General features: G+C 40.0%; 1 protein-coding gene across 3 annotated transcripts in view; it reads left to right on the forward strand.

Annotated features, from left to right (window-relative positions):
- OTUD7A (OTU deubiquitinase 7A) overlaps nucleotides 1-22,310 on the forward strand; it is a 380,270-nt gene that overhangs the window by 207,535 nt on the left and 150,425 nt on the right. For 2 of the 3 annotated variants that reach the window (XM_041753204.1, XM_041753206.1), the window contains exons 3-4: nucleotides 6,137-6,230; nucleotides 8,341-8,495. In XM_041753204.1, coding sequence (XP_041609138.1) covers nucleotides 8,345-8,495 — 151 coding nt within the window. In that variant the 5' untranslated portion in view covers nucleotides 6,137-6,230; nucleotides 8,341-8,344. Of the gene's footprint in view, nucleotides 1-5,946; nucleotides 6,094-6,136; nucleotides 6,231-8,340; nucleotides 8,496-22,310 lie in introns of all 3 variants that reach the window. The other variant, XM_041753205.1, reaches the window with a different exon arrangement.

The raw sequence follows: 22,310 nt of genomic DNA on the forward strand, positions 1-22,310 counted from the left end.
AGATACAAAAGTCCAGGGCCAGATGGCTTCCCAGGGGAATTCTATCAAACGTTTAAAGAAGAAACCATGCCTATTCTACTAAAGCTGTTTGGAAAGATTACTTCCAAACTTGTTCTATGAGGCCAGCATCACCTTAATTCCAAAACCAGACTAAGACCCAACGAAAAAGGAGAATTATAGACCAATATCCCTGATGAACACTGATGCAAAAATTCTCAACAAGTTATTGCTAATAGGATCCAACAGTACATTAAGAAGATTATTCATCATGACCACGTGGGGTTTATCCTTGGGATGCAAGGCTGATAGAGCATATCAACAAGAGAAAAAACAAGAACCATATCATCCTCTCAATAGATGCAGAGAAAGCATTTGACAAAATACAGAATTCATTCCTGATCAAAACTCTTCAGAGTCTAGGGATACGGGGAACATTCCTCAGCATCTTAAAAGCCATCTACAAAAAGCCCACAGCAAATATCATTCTCAATGGGGAAACACTGGGAGCCTTTCCCCTAAGATCAGGAAAACGACAGAGATGTCCACTCTCACCACTGCCATTCAACAGAGTATTAGAAGTCCTAGCCTCAGCAATCAGGCAACAAAAAGGGAAAAAAAAAAAGCATTCAGATTGGCAAAGAAGAAGTCAAACTCTCCCTCTTCGCAGATGACATGATACTCTACATAGAAAACCCAAAAGACTCCACCTCAAGATTGCTAGAACTCATACAGCAATTCAGCAGTGTGGCAGGATACAAAATCAATGCCCAGAAGTCAGTGGCATTTCTATACACTAACAATGAGACTGAAGAAAGAGAAATTAAGGAGTCAATCCCATTTACAATTGCACCAAAAGCATAAGATACCTAGGAATAAACCTAACCAAGGAGGTAAAGGATCTATTCCCTAAAAACTACAGAACACTTCTGAAAGAAATTGAGGAAGACACAAAGAGATGGAAAAATATTCCATGTTCATGGATTGGCAGAATTAATATTGTGAAAATGTCAGTGTTACCCAGGGCAATTTACACGTTCAATGCAATCCCTATCAAAATACCATGGACTTTCTTCAGAGAGTTGGAACAAATCATCTTAAGATTTGTGTGGAATCAGAAAAGACCCCGAATAGCCAGGGGAATATTGAAAAAGAAAACCAGAGCCGGGGGCATCACAATGCCAGATTTCAGGTTGTACTACAAAGCTGTGATCAAGACAGTGTGGTACTGGCACAAAAACAGACACATAGATCAATGGAACAAAATAGAGAACCCAGAAATGGGCCCTCAACTCTATGGCCAACTAATATTTGACAAAGGAGGAAAGACTATCCACTGGAAGAAAGACAGTCTCTTCAATAAATGGTGCTGGGAAAATTGGACATCCACATGCAGAAGAATGAAACTAGACCATTCTCTTACACCAGACACAAAGATAAACTCAAAATGGATGAAAGATCTAAATGTGCGAAAATAATCCATCAAAATCCTAGAGAACACAGGCAACACCCTTTGAACTTGGTCACAGCAACTTCTTGCAAGATACATCCATGAAGGCAAGGGAAACAAAAGCAAAAATGAATTGTTGGTACTTCATCAAGATAAAAAGCTTCTGCACAGCAAAGGATACAGTCAACAAAACTAAAAGACAAGCTACAGAATGGGAGAAGATATTTGCAAATGACGTATCAGATAAAGGGCTAGTTTCCAAGATCTATAAAGAACTTATTAAACTCAACACCAAAGAAACAAACAATCTAATCATGAAATGGGCAAAAGACATGAACAGAAATCTCACAGAGGAAGACATAGACATGGCCAACACGCACATGAGAAAATGCTCCGCATCACTTGCCATCAGGGAAATACAAATCCAAACCACAATGAGATACCACCTCACACCAGTGAGAATGGGGAAAATTAACAAGACGGTAAACAACAAATGTTGGAGAGAATGTGCAGAAAGGGGAACCCTCCTGCACTGTTGGTGGGAATGTGAACTGGTGCAGCCACTCTGGAAAATTGTGTAGAGGTTCCTCAACTAGTTAAAAATAGATCTGCCCTACAACCCAGCAATTGCACTGTTGGGGATTTACCCCAAAGATACAGATGCAATGAAACGCCAGAACACCTGCACCCCAATGTTTATAGCAGCAATGTCCACAAAAGCCAAACTGTGAAAGGAGCCTCAGTGTCCATAGAAAGATGAATGGATAAAGAAGATGTGGTCTGTGTATACAATGGAATATTACTCAGCCATTAGAAATGACAAATACCCTACCATTTGCTTCGACGTGGATGGACCTGGAGGGTATTATGCTGAGTCAATAAGTCAATCGGAGAAGGACAATCATTATATGGTCTCATTCATTTGGGGAATATAAAAATTAGTGAAAGGTAATAAAGGGAAAGGAGAGAAAATGAGTGAAAATATCAGTGAGGGTGACAAAACATGAGAGACACCTAACTCTGGGAAATGAACAAGGGCTAGTGGAAAGGGAGGTGGGCAGGTTGTTGGGGTGACTGGGTGATGGGCACTGAGGGGGGCACCTGGCGGGATGAGCACTGGGTGTAATGCTATATGTTGGCAAACTGAACTCCAATAAAAAAAAAAAAAAAGGATGGGATCTTATCAAAGGGACATAGGAAGCAGCCTGGAAGAGCTTCCCATGGCTAAAGCTGGAATAATTTAAGCAACAAAATGAATACCTAGTATTGAATAATAACTCAAAGTATAAAATAAATATACATGCATTCATGTTAATATAAATAATAAAAATAACTGAATAAATGAAAAAATGAAATGAATAAATGAAAAAATTAAATGAATAAATGAAAAAGAATCTCCTGAAGGATATGCATAGACATTCTGATTCAGCAGGTCTAGGGTGGGGCCTGGGAAAGGGCATTTCTAGATGGTTCCCAGGGGAAGTTGCTGCTGCTGGTGGTCTGAGGAACACACTTTGAGAACCATTGTTTCAGTGGTTCTGGCTCTGACTTGCAGTAACAAGAGGATCTCAAATATCTGAATAGCCTATAATTGTTTACAGAACTCTTCCACAGATATTGCAAGCCACTTACTCTCCTGTAAACCCTGCCTTATCATTTCCATTGTTTGTTATGCATCCACCTTCAGCTGGGTCAGAGCTGGCACTTAGGATGTGGCCAAGCTAAAGAGGTCTCATGCTCATGGTCAGCCCAGCCTTGCTCCCTGAAGGGAAGGGGAAGCGTCACAGACCACTCTCTCAGAGCAAGAGGAAGAGAACCGCATGTGGAGACCAGGCATGTCCCAGCAGTGCCCCCCATAGCTCTTCCCTTCTCCGAACCTCCATCCACTTCACACATAAAAAGGAATAATAAAAATACCTATTCAATACAGAGGATGTTCAACAAAATGGTTTTTAGGAAAATGCCTACCCAGTGATTTGGTATTCAGGATTATGTAGTGACTCTGCCAATTCTCAGACAGTTGCCACTTGTCCTCAGAGCCTAGGCAGCAGCCCCTACTAAAAACACACAGGCAGCCCCAGGAACATAGCTGGCAACTGACCGTCCCCCACGGGGCCTAGCTAAGACCCGTCTCCCAAGACCTCAGGGGAACATTGCTGCACCTCCGGTGTGCACGCTACTCCACCTGCCACATAAACCACAGAGACATTCCACCCCCAGTGAGCCTGTTTCATAGGGCTGCTTGGAAGCAGAAGAGTGGCAGACATATACACACATAGAAATAAAATAGGAGAAGGAATCTCTCAGTGTCATTTTCCATCAGTTTTTACAAAGCAATTGAAAACCTCTGCTCCTCTCTGTTTTTTGAGACATTCAAATCCCAGGACATTATAACAGATAAGGTCCTTACCTAGTCAAAGCACCATATTGTGTGAGAGGGGACTGAGTGCGTGCCTGAGGTCATATAGGCCATCGTGATGGGGCCCCTTTGGCACCAAGGGACCGATTCCAGGGCCAAGCTTCTATTCCCTGCTGCACTGCCTCTCCTAAGGCAAAGTCAGCGAGAATAGCTTGACACACCACAATGTGAGATTCTCAGAGGAGTCCAAGGGCCTGAATGTATAGGAATGAGGCAGGACATGCCCCCCCTGAACCTCACATCAATAGAACTAGGCAGTGTGGGTGCATTGGTTCATGAAAGGCAGGTTGAGGGGTCCAGAAGTATGCTGGAAGAAGTGGCATGGGGAGCAGGGTGAGGATGGCCAAGGTAGCCAGGAACCCGTATCCTCATGGCCCATCCTCCTATGTCACCACACTGCATGACCATGAGAACTTGATGGCAGTGGGGGTATTAGGTTTTAAAAAGGAGTCTTCAGGGGGCTAGGCAGAGTAACTTCTTGCCATGCAAATGTTTACTTTTTTTAAGATTTTATTTACTTATTCATGAGAGACACATGGAGGGGCAGAGACATAAGCAGAGGTGGGAGAAGCAAGCTCCCTGCAGGGAGCCTAATGTGGGACTCGATCCCAGGATGCTGGGGTCATGACCTGAGTTGAAGGCAGATGCTCAATCACTGAGCCACCCAGGTGCCCCCCAAATATTTATATTTGAATGTGGCCCCAAAAATGTATTTTTGAATGTAGCCAAAAAATCTGTATTCTTTAATCTCTGCATGGAGAACAAGGTACAGAAGAGGAGGTATGGGCATTAACCTGTACTCTAACACTGGGGAAAACTTGAAATGGTCACAACATGGCGACCTAAGTGTAAAAATGATTTAGATGGAGTTACTCCCAATAACTAAAAGGTGGAAAAAACACAAGCATACAGGCATCCAGTACAGATGAATGGATAAACAAAATATGGTATATCCATGCAATGGAATATTACTCAGCCTTGTTGTGAACTGCATCCATGTATACCCCCAAAATTCATATGTTGAAGGCCTACCCCCCAGTGTGGTATATTAGGATGTAGAGCCTTCAGGAGGTAATTAGGTCTAGATCAGATCTAGATGAGGTCATGAATATGGAGCCCCCATGAAGGTTTAGTGTCCTTCTAAGAAGGAAAAAGAGACTAGAGCTCATTCTCTCAGTTATGTGAGGACACAGCAACAAGTTGGCAATCTGCAAGCCAGGGAGTGGGCCCTTACTGGACACCAGCTCTGCAAACACCTTGATCTCAGACTTCCCAGCCTCCAGACTGTGAGAAATTAATGTCTACAATTTAAGCTGCTAGGTCTGTGGTTTGGTGTTACAGCAGTACACATGGACCAAGACCAGGCTTAAAAGGAGAAGAAATTCTAACACCTGCTAAACACAGATGGACCTTGAGGCCATTATGCTTGAGCGAAATAAACCAGTCACAAAGGACAAATATCATATGATTGCTTTTACAACATACCTAGACTGTCCAAATTCAGAAACAAAGTAGAATGATAGTTGCAAAGTGCTGGGGTTAGAAGAGAAATGGGAGTTAGTGTTTAATGAGGACAGAGCTTTGGCTGGAGAAGATGAAAAAGTTCTAGAAGTAATAATGGCGATGTTTGTACAACAGTGTGAATGCTAATGCCACTGACCTGAAAAGGGGCTCCTTTTAACCTGAAAAGTTAAAATGGTAAATTTCATGTTAGGTTTATGTTTTCACAGTTTAAAAAAATAGCTAAGGTTGAATATATTAGTATGGAGTTAGTAAGATTTAAAAGAGCTCTGCAGGGGTACCTGGGTAGCTTAGTCAATTAAGTGTATGACTCTTGATTTCGGCTCAGGTCATGAGATCAAGCCCCATGTCAGGCTCCATGCTCAGCAGGGAATCTGCTTAAGATTCTCTTTTTCCTTCTCCCTCTGTCCCTCACCCTGTGCTCTTGGTCTCTCTTTCTCAAATATATAAATATTTTTTAAAAAATAAATTTAAAAAGCTCTGTATTGTGAAAGGAATACTCATTGAAATATAGATACTTGCTAAAATGAGAAAAGTTGAAATACCCTCTCCCTTGCAGGAGTCCCCTGGATGCAGGATCTGATGGTCAGCTGGCTGGCAGGTGCCTGTAGGGCCCAGGAGGGCAGCAGCATGCCACAAACAGCTGGCCATGCCTCAGATGCAGCTTCATGTGACAAGAGGCAAAGCCTTCAGCTTCTGTCTGCAAGTAAGGAGAATAATGTGCTCTTATTCTCTGATTTGTTCTCTAGGTGGAAGTGACAAAAGAAGAAGCCTCCCAGTCAAGGCTCCAGTACACAGAGAGAAGGAAGAAGGCGATCTCCTAATTGGTACCATATACATCAGGTCACATAGTTTTCTTACTTTGTAGCAACACCAACCAAAAATTCCGCCCAAGTAAGAGCCATGAGCAAGATGGTGTAAAAACATGAACATCTGTGAGGTCACACACCTCCCTGCTTGATCCCCCATCCTCACAATCTTGAACTGTAGATCAGCTTATTTCCACCAGTCTTAACAAACAGACAGAGGGTCTCAGAGAGGTTAGACAGCATGTCACAGGTTGTCAGAGGGGCAGGTTTGGGGCTCAGATTAGGACAGTGTGCCTGGTGCTAAAGCAGCAGCAGTTGTCAGAGCCTCTGTCCCACGAGCAGAGCATGCGAGTGGTTATCTAGGAAGAAGGAAAAAGGACACTCATCAATAGCATGGGACTTGAACTCACCCCACAGCAGGTAAAGTTAATTACATACTTAATTATATGCTTACTTTATACCAGTATAAAATTTTCCATGGGCTTTTATATCAGTATAAAATTTGTAGTGGGCTCAGCAAACTTTCTGTAATGCTCCAGCTAGTAAATGTTTTTAGTTTTGTGGGCCTTATGGTCTCTGTTTTAATGGCTCAACTCAGCCATGTGCAAAAGCAACCAGAGACAACATGTGAATGAATGAATGTGACTGTGTTCCAGTGCCATTTTATTTACAAAAACAGATGGTAGATCCCATTTGGCTCATGGGCCATAATTTGCCCATCTCTTATGTATGCAAAACACAGGAATGCATTTATACTTCGTCAGCTATGGCCAGGTATCCACCGGTGGCCTAGCACTGGTTCTCCAACGTGAGCCTCACAGGCCAGGTGCTAGTTGCTTTCCTCCAGCAAAATTGGCTAGTGCATTTTGTGGTCAAGTTGCAGGATGCTTGTTGTATCTTTCTAACCAGGACTACCCTGCCTGGGAAATCTAGCATCTTTATGAATTGTGTTGGATTGTTACTGTGACTACAACAATTCTTGGAGATATTACAGATAGCTTAGCAGTCATTTCAGTAGGTTTGGTACTTCAGTTGACTCTAGATTGCATGGACTCTTTCCTAAGAGCCAAGTGGTGGGTGAGAACCGAGGGAGTGTGTTGGCTCATTAATAAAGCCATAATTGGGATATGGTGGGCAATGCAATTAATTGTGGAGATGTTACATGTTTGGATAACTTGAAAGAGGATTGGGAATCTAGTAACTCCAAATTAATCAATGTGTACGTAGGTGTTTGATTTTTTAAACTATCCAGTCTATCTTCTTTTTAAAAAATTTTTATTTTAATTCAATTTAATTAACCTATACTACATTGTTAGTTTCAAAGGCAGAATTTAGTGATTCATCAGTGATTCATCACAACATTCAGTCTCATTCCATCAAGTGCCCTCCTTAATGCCCATCACTTAGTTACCCCATCCCCCACTGCCCCAGACCTCCCCTCCAGCAACTTAGTTTGTTTCCTAGAGTTAAGGATCTGTTATGGTTTGTCTCCCTCTCTGATTTCATCTTGTTTTATTTTTCCTTCCCTTCCCCTATGTTCAACTGTTTGGTTTCTTAAATTCCACACATGAGTGAAATCATATGGTATTTGTCTTTCCCTAACTAATTTATTTTGCTTAGCATAATACCCTCTAGTTCCATCCATGTCATTGCAAATGGCAAGATTTTGTTCTTTTGATGGCTGAGTAATATTTCAGTGTGTGTGTGTGTACTTTTTCTTTCTCCATTCATCTGTCAAGGAATATCTGGGTTCTTTCCAATTTTGACTATTGTGGACATTGCTACTATAAACATTAGGGTGCAGGTGCCCCTTGGAATCACTATGTTTGTATCCTTTGGGATAAATACCTAGTAGTGCAATTGCTGATATATCTACTTTTCAATCAGCTGTCATTGGAAGTGACAAAATGTAAGGTCAGAAGCACTGGAGTTAGTAATGTGCCCTTGTCTCATATGGCACGCTCAGAGGGATGATACTTGGGTTTGATTTTTATTGCATGTCTTACATGAAGAGCACAGCAGTTGTCCCAAACAGGCAGAAGTGGTTTCATCTTTCCATTCTTTGCATGTGTTTTCACTCATGTGCATTTTTGCCATTTACATCCCCTCTTATAGCACCATGGCTTCTCTTTTCTTTCTTGCAGATGGATGGTTTCTAGCCTGCTTCCAAACCCCACCTCAGCTGAGTGTTGGGCAGCCCTTCTACATGATCCTATGACTCTTGATATGGACGCAGTCCTGTCAGACTTTGTTCGGTCCACAGGGGCAGAACCTGGTCTGGCCAGAGACCTGCTGGAAGGTAAGCTGGCCTTGTCATCCTTACGCCATGCTCCTGAGCATAGCTACTTTCCAACTGGTGGCAAAAGATAAGAAGATTTTTGTTACCTGACAGTGGTGGTACTGGACTTATTAAAAGTAAAGGGGGGAAAAAAGGTGTTGATGATGAAATGATTTTTGTTATTCGACACCTAGGTATTTCTTATCTCTATCTTGGCTGAGTCAAAAATACTTTAGGTCAAAGGTTTCATCAAAGAAAAACCACCTAGTAGCCAGTAAATAGATGGTACTAATTCATACACAACAAGACAGAATTCCTTCTTAAACCTTAAGTGTAGATATCATTTGTTACATGGAAAATGTACAGTTTGTGTCTCAGAATCTAAAATGGATTTACTTTGCATATTTTTAAAATCTTTTGTACGTGTGTGTGTGTGTGTGTGTGTTTATGTGTGTGTGGTGGGGTAAAAGTAAGATGTGGGAAGAGCCTATCATAACTTCTCAGAACAAACAAAACTGTGAGAGAATTTTTAAATGATTTCTCTTGGCTTCAAATATAGAAAGTGCTGTTTATGGAATTAACTAATACTTCGTTAAGTATTATAAGTCATGATTATCCTGTAATTCAGTTAGGAAACAATATGGATTACTACACATTTGTATGAATGCTAGAGGTGACTACTACTCAAATCCCATTGAAAATTAAGAACCAGCTCAGGACACCTGGGTGGTTCAGTGGTTGAATGTCTCCCTTTAGCTCAGGTCGTGATCCTGGGGTCTTGGGATCAGATCCTGCATCAGGCTCCCTGAAGAAAGCCTGCTTCTCCCTCTGCCTATGTCTCTGCCTCTCTCTGTGTCTCTCATGAATAAATAAATAAATAAAATTTTTAAAAAAGGAAAAGAGGGATGCCAGGGTGGCTCAGTGGTTGAGCATCTGCCTTTGGCTCAGGTTGTGATCCTGGAGTCCCGGTATCGAGTCCCACATCGGGCTCCCTGCGTGGAGCCTGCTTCTCCCTCTGCCTGTGTCTCTGCCTCTCTCTCTCTCTCTCTCTCTCTCTCTCTCTCTCTCTCTCTCTCTTTCTCTGTGTGTGTGTGTGTGTGTGTGTGTGTGTGTCTCATGAATAAATAAATAAAATCTTTCAAAAAAAAAAAAAAAAGAAACTGTGATGTCAAATGCTTGGTGGAGTAACCCACATGTATGTAGCGGAGGTTCCAAAAGCAATCAACAAAGATCCTGTTTGTCTCTGCAGTCTTTGTAACTGGCTGGCACTGACATTGCTCTGAATATCTAGATAGCCTTAAGGAAGCAATGAGACTTGTCAGCTCCTTTCTTCCTTAATTTTATTTTTTAAATGAAAATACCAAAAAAAATTGACCTTTGGGTGTATAGTTCTAAGAATGATGCATAGATTTATGTTATTACTACCACTCTCAGACACAGAACCATCTCATCCCCACACCCCATCCCAGTCCACCCTCCTGCCCTGTTGATCCTCAGGCCCTCTCCCACCCTGTCTGCTGGCAGCCACTACTCTGTCTCCTGTCACATTAGCTTTGTCTCTTTCAAGAATGTCATATAAATGGAGTCATGCAGCACCTAACCATTTGAAACTGACTTCTGTTCACTTAGCATAATTATTTTGAGACTCATTCAAATTGTGCATGTCAACAGTTTGTGCATTTTTTTAAATTTTTTATTTATTTATTCATGAGAGACACAGAGAACAAGAGAGAGAGGCAGAGGGAGAAGCAGGCTCCATGCAGGGAGCCTGATGTGGGACTCTATGTGGAACCCCAGGATCAGGCCTTGCTGACGGTGGCGCTAAACCACTGAGCCACTCAGGCTGCCCGAGTTTGTGCTTTTTTATCATTAGAGATGGACCACAGTTTGTTTATCCAGTTACCTGTGCAAGGGCATATCAGTTGCTTCTAATTTGGGGCAGTTATGATGAGAGCTGCACTCAAATGTTTACTTGTGAACAGGGGTTTTTGTGAACATAGTTTAATTTTTTCCATGTGTGTACACATAGGAGTGGGATTTGCTGGTTTATATTGGTAACTGTACATTTAGCATTACAAGAAACTGCCAAACTATTTTCCTGAGGGCTGAACCATTTTGCATTTCCACCAGCAATGTATGAGAGTTCCAGGTGCTCTACATTCCCACCAGCACTTGGTATTTCTTTTCTTTTTTTATTATTTTCTCCATTCTTATAGGCGTGCAGTGGTATTTTTCCATCATTTTGGTTTTCGTTTCCACACTGACTAATGCTGTTAAATGTTTTGTTATTATTCTCCATCTGTATCTTCTCTTTGGTTAAATGTTCATTCAATTCTTTTACCTATTTCTAAATGGAGTTATTTGACATCTTATAGTAGAATTATGAGTTTATATATTCTGAAGGTAAATCATTTATCAGAGATATGATCTGCAAATATTCTTCTCTGATCTGTGCTTGACTTTTTAACCTCTTGCTGGTACCCTTTGCAGAGCAAAAGTATTTAATCTTGATGAAGTCCAGTTTATCATTATTTTTTCTTGCATGGATCATGTTTCAGGTGACATATCTAAGAGCCTTTGTATGACCCCAGGTGATGAAGATTTTCTCCTAGGTGGTCTCTTAAAAGTTTTATACTTTAGATCTCTGACTCATTTTGAGTGGACGTTTGTATAACATGTAAGATCTGGGCCAAGGTTCATTTGTATACATGTGGGAGTCAAATTGTTTCAGCATCATTTGTTGAAAAGATTATCCTTCCTCCACTGAATTGCCTTTGTGCATTTGTCAAAAACCAACTAAACATATCTGTGGGAAGCTACTTCTTGATGTTGATTCTGTTCAATTGATCAATATGTCTATTCCTCTGCCAGTACTCCTTGATTAGTATAGCTTTGTGGTGAGTCTTAGAATCAGCATGATTCTTCCAATCTTATTTTTCTTTTTGAAAAGTGTTTCAACTATTCTATTTCCTTTGCCTTTCCATATAAATTTGAGGATCAGCTTATGTGTCTATATAAAATTTCCTGCTGGGATTTTGATTGGAATTATGTTAAATCTGTAAATCAATCCTGTGTTTTGCCTTATAATCCATGAAGTCAGTATAGCCTTACTTTCCACTTCTGTAGGACGTCTTTAAATTCTTTCATCAGGATTTTGCAGCGTAGATCGTATACATGTGTGGTAGATTTCTATATAGGGGTATTATGAGCTGTTGAAAACCTAATGTAAATTTCAGTTTCTAATTGTTCATTTCTCATTGTTGTTCATTGAGAAATATAATTGATTTTTGTGTGCTGCCCTTATATCCTACAATCTTGCTAAACTCAATTATTTGTTCTAAGGTATACATATATGTGTATATGCTCGTACATGGGTACACATGCGTGTGTGTGTGTGTATTCCTTTGGATTTTCTTTTTTTTTTAATTTATGATAGTCACAGAGAGAGAAAGAGAGAGAGGCAGAGACACAGGGGCCACCCAGGGATCCCTCCTTTGGATTTTCTACATAGATAGTCATGTTGTCTCTGAATAGATATAGTTTTATTTCTTCTTCCAGTGCATATGGAAATGCATTTCTTCTTTCTTCACTGTGCCACCCAGGGATCCCTCCTTTGGATTTCTACATAGATAGTCATGTTGTCTCTGAATAGATATAGTTTTATTTCTTCTTTCCAATGCATATGCCTTTTATTTATTTTTCTTGACTTATTGCACCAGCTAGGACTTCCAATAGGAGGTTGGATGGTAGTGGTGAAAGACAGCATCCTTGCCTTGTTCTTAGGGTAGAAGCAGTCCCCCCCTGCCCGCCAGTCTTTCACCATTATATAGAATAGCAGTAGGTTTTTGTAGATATTCTTTATAAGGTGGAGGAAAGTTCTTTCGGTTTCTAGTTTGCTGAGAGTTTTATCATGAATATATATTAAGTTTTTCAAATGCCTTTCTGGAAAATGTCACTTGATATGATCAATTGTTTTTTTTTTCCTTCTTTAAACTGTCAGTAAAACACATTATATGATTGCCTTCTGATAATAAACTGAGCTGTCAGCCATTAGTTAAAGACTTTTCTACTCCATGTTTTTCTCTTTTCCTTCTGGGACTTAGATGGTATGAGTCTAAGAATTTATTGTTGTCCTCAAATCACAACAGTTCTTCTTTTTTTTTAAGATTTATTTCTTTTACAGAGAGAAGAGGGGGAGGGGTAGAGGGAGAGAGAAAGCTTAAGCAGACTGCATGGAGCATGGACCCCGACATGGGGGCTCAATCTCACAACCCTGAGATTACGACCTGAGCTAAAATCAAGAGTCGGACACTTAACCAACTGTGCCACCCAGGTACCCTGTGATCGTTACAGTTCTATTCACTTTATTCCTCAATCTTTTATCATCTATTCTAATTAGATCATTTCTATTGATCTATTTATAAATTTACTACTTATGGCTTCCTCTGTCACCCCTATTCTGTTGCTGAACCCATCCAGTGAGTTTATTATTTTTGTTGCTGAAATTTTTTTTATTTCTAACATTTCCACTTGATTATTTTTTTCCTTTTCTTTGCTGAGACTCTTTATTTTTCAAGACTATACTCTTCTGTTGTAAAATATTTATAATAACTGCTCTCAAGTCTTTCTCAGATAATTCCAGTATCAGTTTCATCACAATATTGCTAGTAAGATATCTGGTTGGGGGGCAGGGATGTTTGATTTTTGTATGCTGAATAAATTTGGATTGTATCCTAGACAATTTAGAGATTATATTCTGAGGCTATGGCTGTTGTTTAAACTTATGGCACATGGTATTTTTGTTTTAGAACTGTCCCAGTTGGGTTCAGACCAGAAGTTCCAAGTTCCCCAAGACTTTTCTGCATTGTGGTTCCAAGGTCAACTCAATTTGGATCTGTCTCACTAGTGGCCAGTCTGGGACCCAGACAGTAGTCTGTCTCATATTTCACTACTCAAAGCCTCTGGAATCTGTGTAAAGTCAGATTCATACATGTACAGCTCAGGGGTAAGCCCAAGAGTTTATAAACAACTTTAAGGGATTGCTGTCTCAAACTCCTGCTTCATTGTAATCTCCTCAATAGTTCTGGGTCCCTGGGCTTTATCCCCACATTCCTGCACACTTGATTTGACTGTGCTTTTGTCTGAAATAAGCAATCAAAGTCCAAAAAAGAGAAAAAGGTCATGGGGTTTACCTCTGAGGATCATTAACTCTTGTGACTGAAGAAGAAGATTTCTCTGTCTTCCAGTTTTTATTTCCTGCCATCCCTTATTGCTGCCACAAAATTGCTTTAGGTCTGGGGCACTAGAGAACTGAGAACATTTTTTATAGAAAAAGAGATAAATGAACTCTCTGAACATTAGAGACCTCTTTTCTGTGTCTGGGGCCAGAGCTAGAGGCTTTTCCTGGAGCTAAAGCCCACTTCTGGGTTTGGAGCTACACTGAGCTCACCACATAGGGGAGACTGGAAGAAAAAGTGATCAACTCACTACCAGTTCTGGGGTACTTTGAATTATGATCTTCTTCCTCAGGCTGCCTGCTCTCATGTACTCCTCTGAGTCCCCAGTAGCTGTCCCATGTATTCTGTCCTGGTGTCCTGCTGCTTTCAGCAGGAGAGATGTGGTACAGTGTTCTTGCTCCATTCCACCCAGGATAGAATCTGTCCACTCTCTTTACCAGTGGGGAGACTATGGTCACATATGTATGTTGGGCTTTTTCAGTAGTGAGAGTTATTTGGGTCAAGATTTTTCCAAAGCCAGTGTTTCAAAGAATGAAATATTTTCCTTGTGATCTTTCTAAGGATGAAACCACACAGTGATGGCAGAAGCTGGGGGAGAGAGAGAGAAAAACTTAACTCATGCGTGGAGCATGAGCCCTCTCTGTATTGTTTTTTTTTTAACATCTTGTGAGTGTTTTTAATTACTTATTTCAAAATAAAAAGTTTACAAAAAACATACAGTGATGGGAATCATAGTAGAGCAGAGGACAGCCAGTGAGAAGAACAGATAACATAGGTTGAAAAAAAGACAAGATAGGGACAGCAGAATAGAGAGAGAGAAGGATGAGAAAATGCACACTGATCTGCATCAGGATGAAAGAGTGCATCTTTACCTGGCTGTCTGCGTCCTTCACATCTGCCTTTTGCACGTTGGCAAAGTGGTCCTTCAGAAATAAGTTCAGGTTGTCTATTTCCATTTCCCCAAATCCTTTGACATCCCCTGTTTCCTGTGGAGTGAACTCCTCCACATGGCACTCAGTTCCTTTTAGCCCTTGCTCTCTTCCATTCCTTCCTCTCTTCCATTCCTTCCGCCACATCTCTAGTGTAGTTCTTCCCCGTCCTTTTCCCCAGACACCCCATCCAGCCCCGTGCTTCATCTTAAGCTCAGTTCATGTACTGCCCACTTCCTCTGCACACCCTCTGTCTCACTCTTGAGATTCTACTCCTCTTCCAAGTTGATGTATGAGCACCACAACAGCAGGGACCACAGCAGGTTTTGCTCACTGGTGTCCCTCTAATGCCCAGTTCATGCCAGTTCCTCAGTGGGATGTTCTGGCTGCTGGCATACAGCAGTGAGCAACCAGATGAAAATCTTCATCCTCATGGAGAAAGACAATAAATAGCATAAATAAGTTATATAATATTTCACTAGTAAGTGCCATGGAGAAAACTATACCAAAGGGAGGAGGAAGGGGGTATAGATGTGGGTACAATTTTTACTTAGGGTTGCCAAACAAGGACTCATTAGTAAAAATGGGATCTGAGCATAGACTTGAGGCATGAGAGAATAACCATGTAGCTATCTGGAGAAAGAAGTTTCGAGGAAGAGTTGGAATTAATTGGTCATTGCTTGCCATTCCTCAAACCTTTGTAGACTTCTATTATAACATATATTTGATATTGTCTATTTTATAATTAATCACATCCTCATTTTCTCATTAAATTAGAAGTTCTTAAAATCAAAGCCAATAACATTGACAATAGTAGTTAGCATTTATGTTGCATTGTTATATGCCAGATGCTAGGCTCTTTAAATATGATGTTTAATTTAATCCACACAATGAATTAGAAGAATGTTAGACTTCCCGTTTTATAGGCAAGAAAGCTGAAGCCAAGAAAACTTCCTGAAGTTAAACATTCAGAACATAGCAGAACCACCAGTTGAATCCAATTGTGCCACTCAATTTCAGGTTCTTTCTGCAAAGCCAGGTCACCTACAATTTATCTTCATTCCGCTGTCCTTCTAGAGTATAACAGCATTTTGTGTTGCTATATGCACTCAAAAGAGTTTTAACTAATCACCAAAGGGATGTTTTAGTAACCCATTTTATGATGTGGCTAATTAACTTTTCAAATAAAATAATACTACAATAGACCACAAAAACTATTCAAAAGATAGAACTAATAGCTAACAATCAGATGCCAAACACTATCTGGCCACATCAAAAATTAAAAGTTAGTTAAAAAGATTTTTGAGTGGTAGGCCAAATACATGAGTTGTGTATAAAGTGTCCATTCCATTCTTAAAGACAAAGCAACTCTCACGCTTTTAAAATAACCATGAATCATAGGTCTTGCACCTCTACCAAAATATTCTTTCAGTGTACCCAGGCCTTATTGTTGTAATCCATAGAAAAAAAAAACTCAAACAGCCACATTGCATTTAGGAAGAATATTTACTGGAAACTAACATCTCACATGTCCCTGGTATAATCCTTCAGAATCCTTGTGGAATTCACAAAATTAAGGAAAATAAGTGGCAACTAAGTTAAATTATTTTCTCCAAAATATGTATATGGAAGTTGTCCACATATTTTAAGATGCATGTGTATTTACCAGTTGAGTTGATTATTTGAGAACTCAAGCACTTAGAGTTGTTTATGGGGAAATATAACCCTCTTTGGCAGTCCTGGGCTCCTTAGATTTGAAGTATCTATGGTTTGGAATTTTGCATATGGTGTCCTTTCTTGGTTGAGCTCACACAGAGCGGTAACTCCCAATAATGTACCAGTCATATTGACAGGTTATTCTATTAACATTTACATCTGGCATATGAAAACTTTCCCACAAGTGGGGACTGCAGCTGCTGACTGGATAGTTGTAGTAATTCCCCAAAGAGTACACCCGAGAAATAGGGGAGGGGATGGAGGCAACTGAGAGAAGAATGTATTTAATAAAATTCTCATATTAGCCCACTAACTGGTCATGGGATCTGCTCACAACAAACCCACAGAGTTGCCTGTGGAGCATTCAGCAGAATGGACAAGATGAAATTGGAAGTGGTAGGGCAGAGGTCAGAAGAACTAAAGGGGACTCTGCCTGGAGACTGGCCCATTGCCATCACTCACCCAGGACTTAAACACATGAGAAACTGAGGTGAGCTCCAGAATAATCACTCTTAATTAAAATTAGAAGGGTGCCTGGGTGGCTCAGTGGTTGAGCATCTGCCTTCAGCTCAAGGTTGTGATCCTGGGGTCCTGGGATTGAGTCCTGCATTGGGCTCCCCACAGGGAGCCTGCTTCTCCCTCTGCCTAGGTCCCTGTCTCTCTTTTTCTGTCTTTCATGAATAAATAAATAAAAATCTTTTTAAAAAATTAAAATGAGAGAAGTGGTCCAAAGCTGGATATCCTAGGTATGTGTAGCTAGAGCATTCCTTCTCTTCAGTCAAGCTAGATCTGATGCTCAGTCTTGAGCACATGCCATCCAGTTTATCAGAAGAATTCATGGCTGTAACTTTTTCAGGTTTGCATGATTAAAAAGCTTGAGTGGAATCATCCTTGGGTGGAAATGAAAAAGTGGCCTGGAGACTGTGAATCCTAAGCAGGAGTTAGAGAAGAAGGTCTGATGGGCTCTGGCCAGTGAGTCTAGAAATACTGTCATTAAAACACTTGCTGCCCCTCCCTAATTGTCCTGCTCCCACTGAGGACAGTGCTGCCATAAGGCTAGGCATATATAAAATAATGTGGCCAAAAGTAAAAAATCCTGTTCAGGATCAGACTCCTAAGATGCCTTCTCTGGCCTGGCCCGATTTAGGAAGACACATTCTCTCTTTAGATAGATGAGTATATTTAAATGCTCTTGAAAACAGAGATCCACTACGGCCATGTATGAGGAATTTCCTTTTGGAATGCTAATCAATGAAGTAGATCTTATTTCATTCATTTCCTTACATTAGGGTAACCCCACATACCATCACTGGCCTATTTTATTGGCTTTACTCAAGAGGCTGTCCCATCTTGACTACTTGAAATGTTTCCTCTCTGGAAAGCTAACCAGTCTTTCTATGTGGATGTCTCCACATGGGCTATCCCATACCTCCCATCTTTTTGGATTCTTTGACGTTGCTTTGCTAATATGCACATTCCTAAGGGGCTGCCAGCCCAGTGCACTCAGTAATGTGGACTGAAATTAATTGTATTGAAGAGGGGAGCGTCAAGAGAACGACATCCTCTGGTGGGAGATCCTCTGATATTATGGCCCAGAATTGGAGTCATACAAAATTAAACATTTTGGGACGCCTGGGTGGCTCAACAATTGAGCATCTGCCTTCCACCCAGAGCATGATCCTGGAGTCCCAGGATGGAGTTCCACACTGGGCTCCCTGCATAGAGCCTGCCTCTCCCTCTGCCCATGTCTCTGCCCCCCTCTGCGTCTCTCATGAATAAATAAATAAAATATTTTAAAAATTAAACATTTTTAGGATAAAAAGTAGCTGTGCAAACCAAAATCAATTTAAAAATTTTTTTTTGGTTAGGCAGGAAAGGGGAGGCTGCTACATATTAGGATCTCCCACTTAAGCAAAAAAAACATTGATGCAGCCCATCTGCAAGCATGTATTGAGGGCCACTAATCTGGTTTTTTGAGATCCAGTATTGAAGGAGGAAGGGCCCTGCCCTCAAGTACTATCACAGTCAGGTAAATAGCCAAAATGAGGAGTCCAAGAGGAGAAACCAGGTCTGCTTAGGGTGATCCAAGATGATATCATAGGTTTCAGAGACTCAGAGGTGGAATAAGATTTTACTAGGCATAAAGTGTGTGTGTGTGTGTGTGTGTGTGTGTGTGTGTGTGTGTAAGTCTGGGGTGTTGCATATTCTAGTCAGAGGGAACAGCATTTGCAAATGTATGGAAACATAAAAATCAGAAAGAGAAGGAGCTCAGTATTGCTGTGTCATAGACTATGACTGGAGGGAAAACGACAAGAGATAAGATGGGACTGTGTGGTGTGGATGGACATCCCAAAGGGCCTGGTGTTCTGTGCTGAGAAGTTACCTTTTAAGCAGTGAGAAGCATTGAAGGGAAGTAGGGAGGTCACAGGAAACATGATGAGACTAGAGTACAAAATAGATTGTATTCCATTTCTGAATGCTAATTGTCTATGGTTCTGAAGAACTGTGCCTGGCAAAAGCATGGGGAACATGAGGGTCAGAGGGAAAGGGGATCATTAATTAGCCACAGTCCTCATGGTAGCAACTGGAGGCCCTAGTGTTCATATCTTGAAACCAGTAAGGAGATTTCTGCTACCTTGCAAGCAAGGGATAATGGGAAAATGGCATGAAGTGCCAGTTTGTGCCTGCACATTGGGTCAGTAAGTCATGGGATCCACCTCCCAGTGAGTTGGTTCCTTCAAACTCCATCATGGTCAAACATGCTCTGGCAAATCAGTCTCACAGACTGCCTCTCACTGTTTCCAAGACATGGATCAAGGACAGGATTGGAGTGGCCATTTCTCATTATTAAGAACTCACTTGATCAGCCATGCTGTACTGATACAAAAGCTTACAAGTGGCCTATAGTCTGACCAAATGGGGTGTTAGCTTATGACACCAAAAATTAAGGAGGGCCCTTTGGATGCTGGTCCTCAGTTGCCCTCATTCCTCTGGATTGCCTTTATCCCATTAGCAGACATCAAGTCTGCAGCTCCTCTTGGAGCACTGAGTTTGTGGGAAGGTGAGACCAGGCTTCTAGTGGAGAATTGTGTAGCCACAATTTTTTAGTGGTATCTAGGATTTCATATATATATATATGGAAATATATATATACACACACACATATATATATACACACATATTATCTGCAAATAATGCTACTTTTCCCTTTATGACTCAGATACCTCTTATTCCTTTTTCTTGCATGATTGCTCTAAGATTTCCAGTACTATGCTGAATAGAAGTGGTGGGATGGACACCCTTGCCTTGTTTCTGAGGAATGAGAGTTTTTAGCAAATTTGTTTATCTTTTCTAAAAACCAGCTCTTAGTTTCATAGGTCTTTCTATTACTTTTCTGATGTCTATTTTATTTATTTCCACTCTGGTTTTTATTTCCTTCCTTCTATTAACTTTGGACTTTGTTTTTCTTCTTTTTCTAGTTCCTTGGAGTATACAGCTAGGTTGTTTATTTCAGATCCCTTTTATTTTCTTAATGTAGGCATTTATCACTCTCAAATGCCCTCTTAAGATTGCTTTTGTTTCAACTCATAGGTTCTGATATGTTGTGTTTCCATTTTCATTTGTTTCAAGAGTCTTCTTCATTTCCTTTGTGTTTCTTCAACCCATTGGTTGTTCAGGAGTGTGCTGTTTAATTTCTAAATATTTGTAGATTCTCCAACTTTCCTTCTGTTGTTTATTTCTAGTTTCATATCATTGTTGTCAGAAAAGATCATTGGTATTATGTTAATCTTCTTAAATTTGTTAATATTTGTTTTGTAACCTATAATATGATCCATCCTAGCAAATGTTTATGTGCGCTTGAGAAGAATGTATATTCTGGATATGTAGAAAGCTTTCCAGAATAGAATGTTTTATTTTTTTTTTAATTTCAATCAAAGTTAATTAACATATAGAATACTATTAGGTTCGGAGTAGAGTTTAGTGATTCATCAGTTGCATGTAACATCCATTGCTCAATACATTAAGTGCCCTCTTTAATGCCCATCACCCAATTACCCCACTCACTTCCCCTGGAATAACCCTCATTTTGTTTCCTAAAGGTAAGAGTCTCATAAGGTTTCCCTCTTTCTCTGTTTTTATCCTACTTTATTTTTCCTCCCTTCCCCTATGTTCATCTTTGTTTCTTAAATTTAAATATGAGTTAAATGGGATCCCTGGGTGGCGCAGCGGTTTGGCGCCTGCCTTTGGCCCAGGGTGCGATCCTGGAGACCCGGGATCGAATCCCACATCAGGCTCCCGGTGCATGGAGCCTGCTTCTCCCTCTGCCTGTGTCTCTGCCTCTCTCTCTTTCTCTCTGTATGACTATCATAAATAAATAAAATTAAAAAAAAAAAGAAAATATCATAAATATGAGTTAAATAATATGGTATTTGTCTCTCCTGACTTATTTTCCTTAGTAAAAAAAAAAGAAAATATCATAAATATGAGTTAAATAATATGGTATTTGTCTCTCCTGACTTATTTTCCTTAGCTTACCACTCTCTAGTTCCATCTACATTGTTGCAAATGGCAAGGTTTCATTCATTTTGATGGCTAAGTATGTTTCCATTATATATATATATATATATATATATATATATATATATATATATATATACCACTTCTTTATCTATTCATTTGTTGATGGACATCTGGGCTCTTTCCATATTTTGGAAATTGTGGACGATGCTGCTATAAACATAGGGGGGCATATGCCCCTTCAAATCACTATTTTTGTATCCTTTGGATAAATGCCTAGTACTGCAATTGCTGAGTCATAGGATAGTTCTATTTTTAACTTTTGAAGGAACCTCCATACTGTTTTCCAGAGTGGCTGCACCAGTTTGCATTCTCACCAACAGTGTAAGACAGTTCCCCTTTCTCTGCATTCTCACCAACATCTATTGTTTTCTGAGTTGTTAATTTTAGCCATTCTGACAGGTGTGAGATGATGTCTCATTGTGATTTAGATTTGTATTTCCCTGATGATAAATGATATTGAGCATTTTTCAGGTCTTTGTTGGCCATTTGTATGTCTTCTCTGGAGAAATGTATATTCATATCTTCTGCCCATTTCTTGACTGGATTTTTTTTTATTTTTTTATTTTTTATTTTTTATTTTATTTATTTATTTATTTTTTTTTTTTTTGCTTTTTGGGTGTTGAGTTTGATAAGTTCTCTAATCTTTATAGATTTTGAATACTAGCCCTTAATCTGTCATTTGCAAATATCTTCTCCCATTCTGTAGGTTGCCTTTTAGTTTTGTTGATTGTTTCCATTGTCATGCAAAGGAAAGTACTCCTCCTGAAGTCCTAATAGTTCATTTTTGCTTTTGTTTCCCTTGCCTCTGGAGTGTGTCTAGCAAGAAGTTGCTGTGGCTGAGGTCAAAGAGGTTGCTGCCTGGGTTCTCCTCTAGGATTTTGATGGATTCCTGTCTGACTTTTAGTCTTTCATCCATTTTGAGGTTTTTTTGTATGTATGGTATAAAAAGGTGGTTCAGTTTCATTCTTGTGCGTGTAGCTGTCAAGTTTTCTGATACCATTTGTTAAAGAAATTGTCTTTTATCTACTGGATATTCTTTCCTGCTTTGTTGAAGATTAGTTGATCATAGAGTTGAGGGTCTAATTTTGAGTTATCTATTCTATTCCATTGATCTGTGTGTCTGTTTTTGTCCCAGTATCATACTGTCAATGATTACAACTTGTAATACAGCTTAAGTCCAGAATTGTGATGCATCAAGCTTTAGTTTTCTCTTTCAACATTACTGTGGCTATTCAAGGTCTTTCTGATTCCATACAAATTTTAGAATTGTTTGTTCCAGCTCTGTGAAAAATGCTGGTATTATTTTGATAAGGATTGCAATAAATGTGTATATTGCTTTGAGTGGTATAGACATTTTAACAATATTTGTTCTT

Source organism: Vulpes lagopus, chromosome 4 (assembly GCF_018345385.1).
Source record: "Vulpes lagopus strain Blue_001 chromosome 4, ASM1834538v1, whole genome shotgun sequence".
Classification (NCBI taxonomy): Eukaryota; Metazoa; Chordata; class Mammalia; order Carnivora; family Canidae; genus Vulpes; species Vulpes lagopus.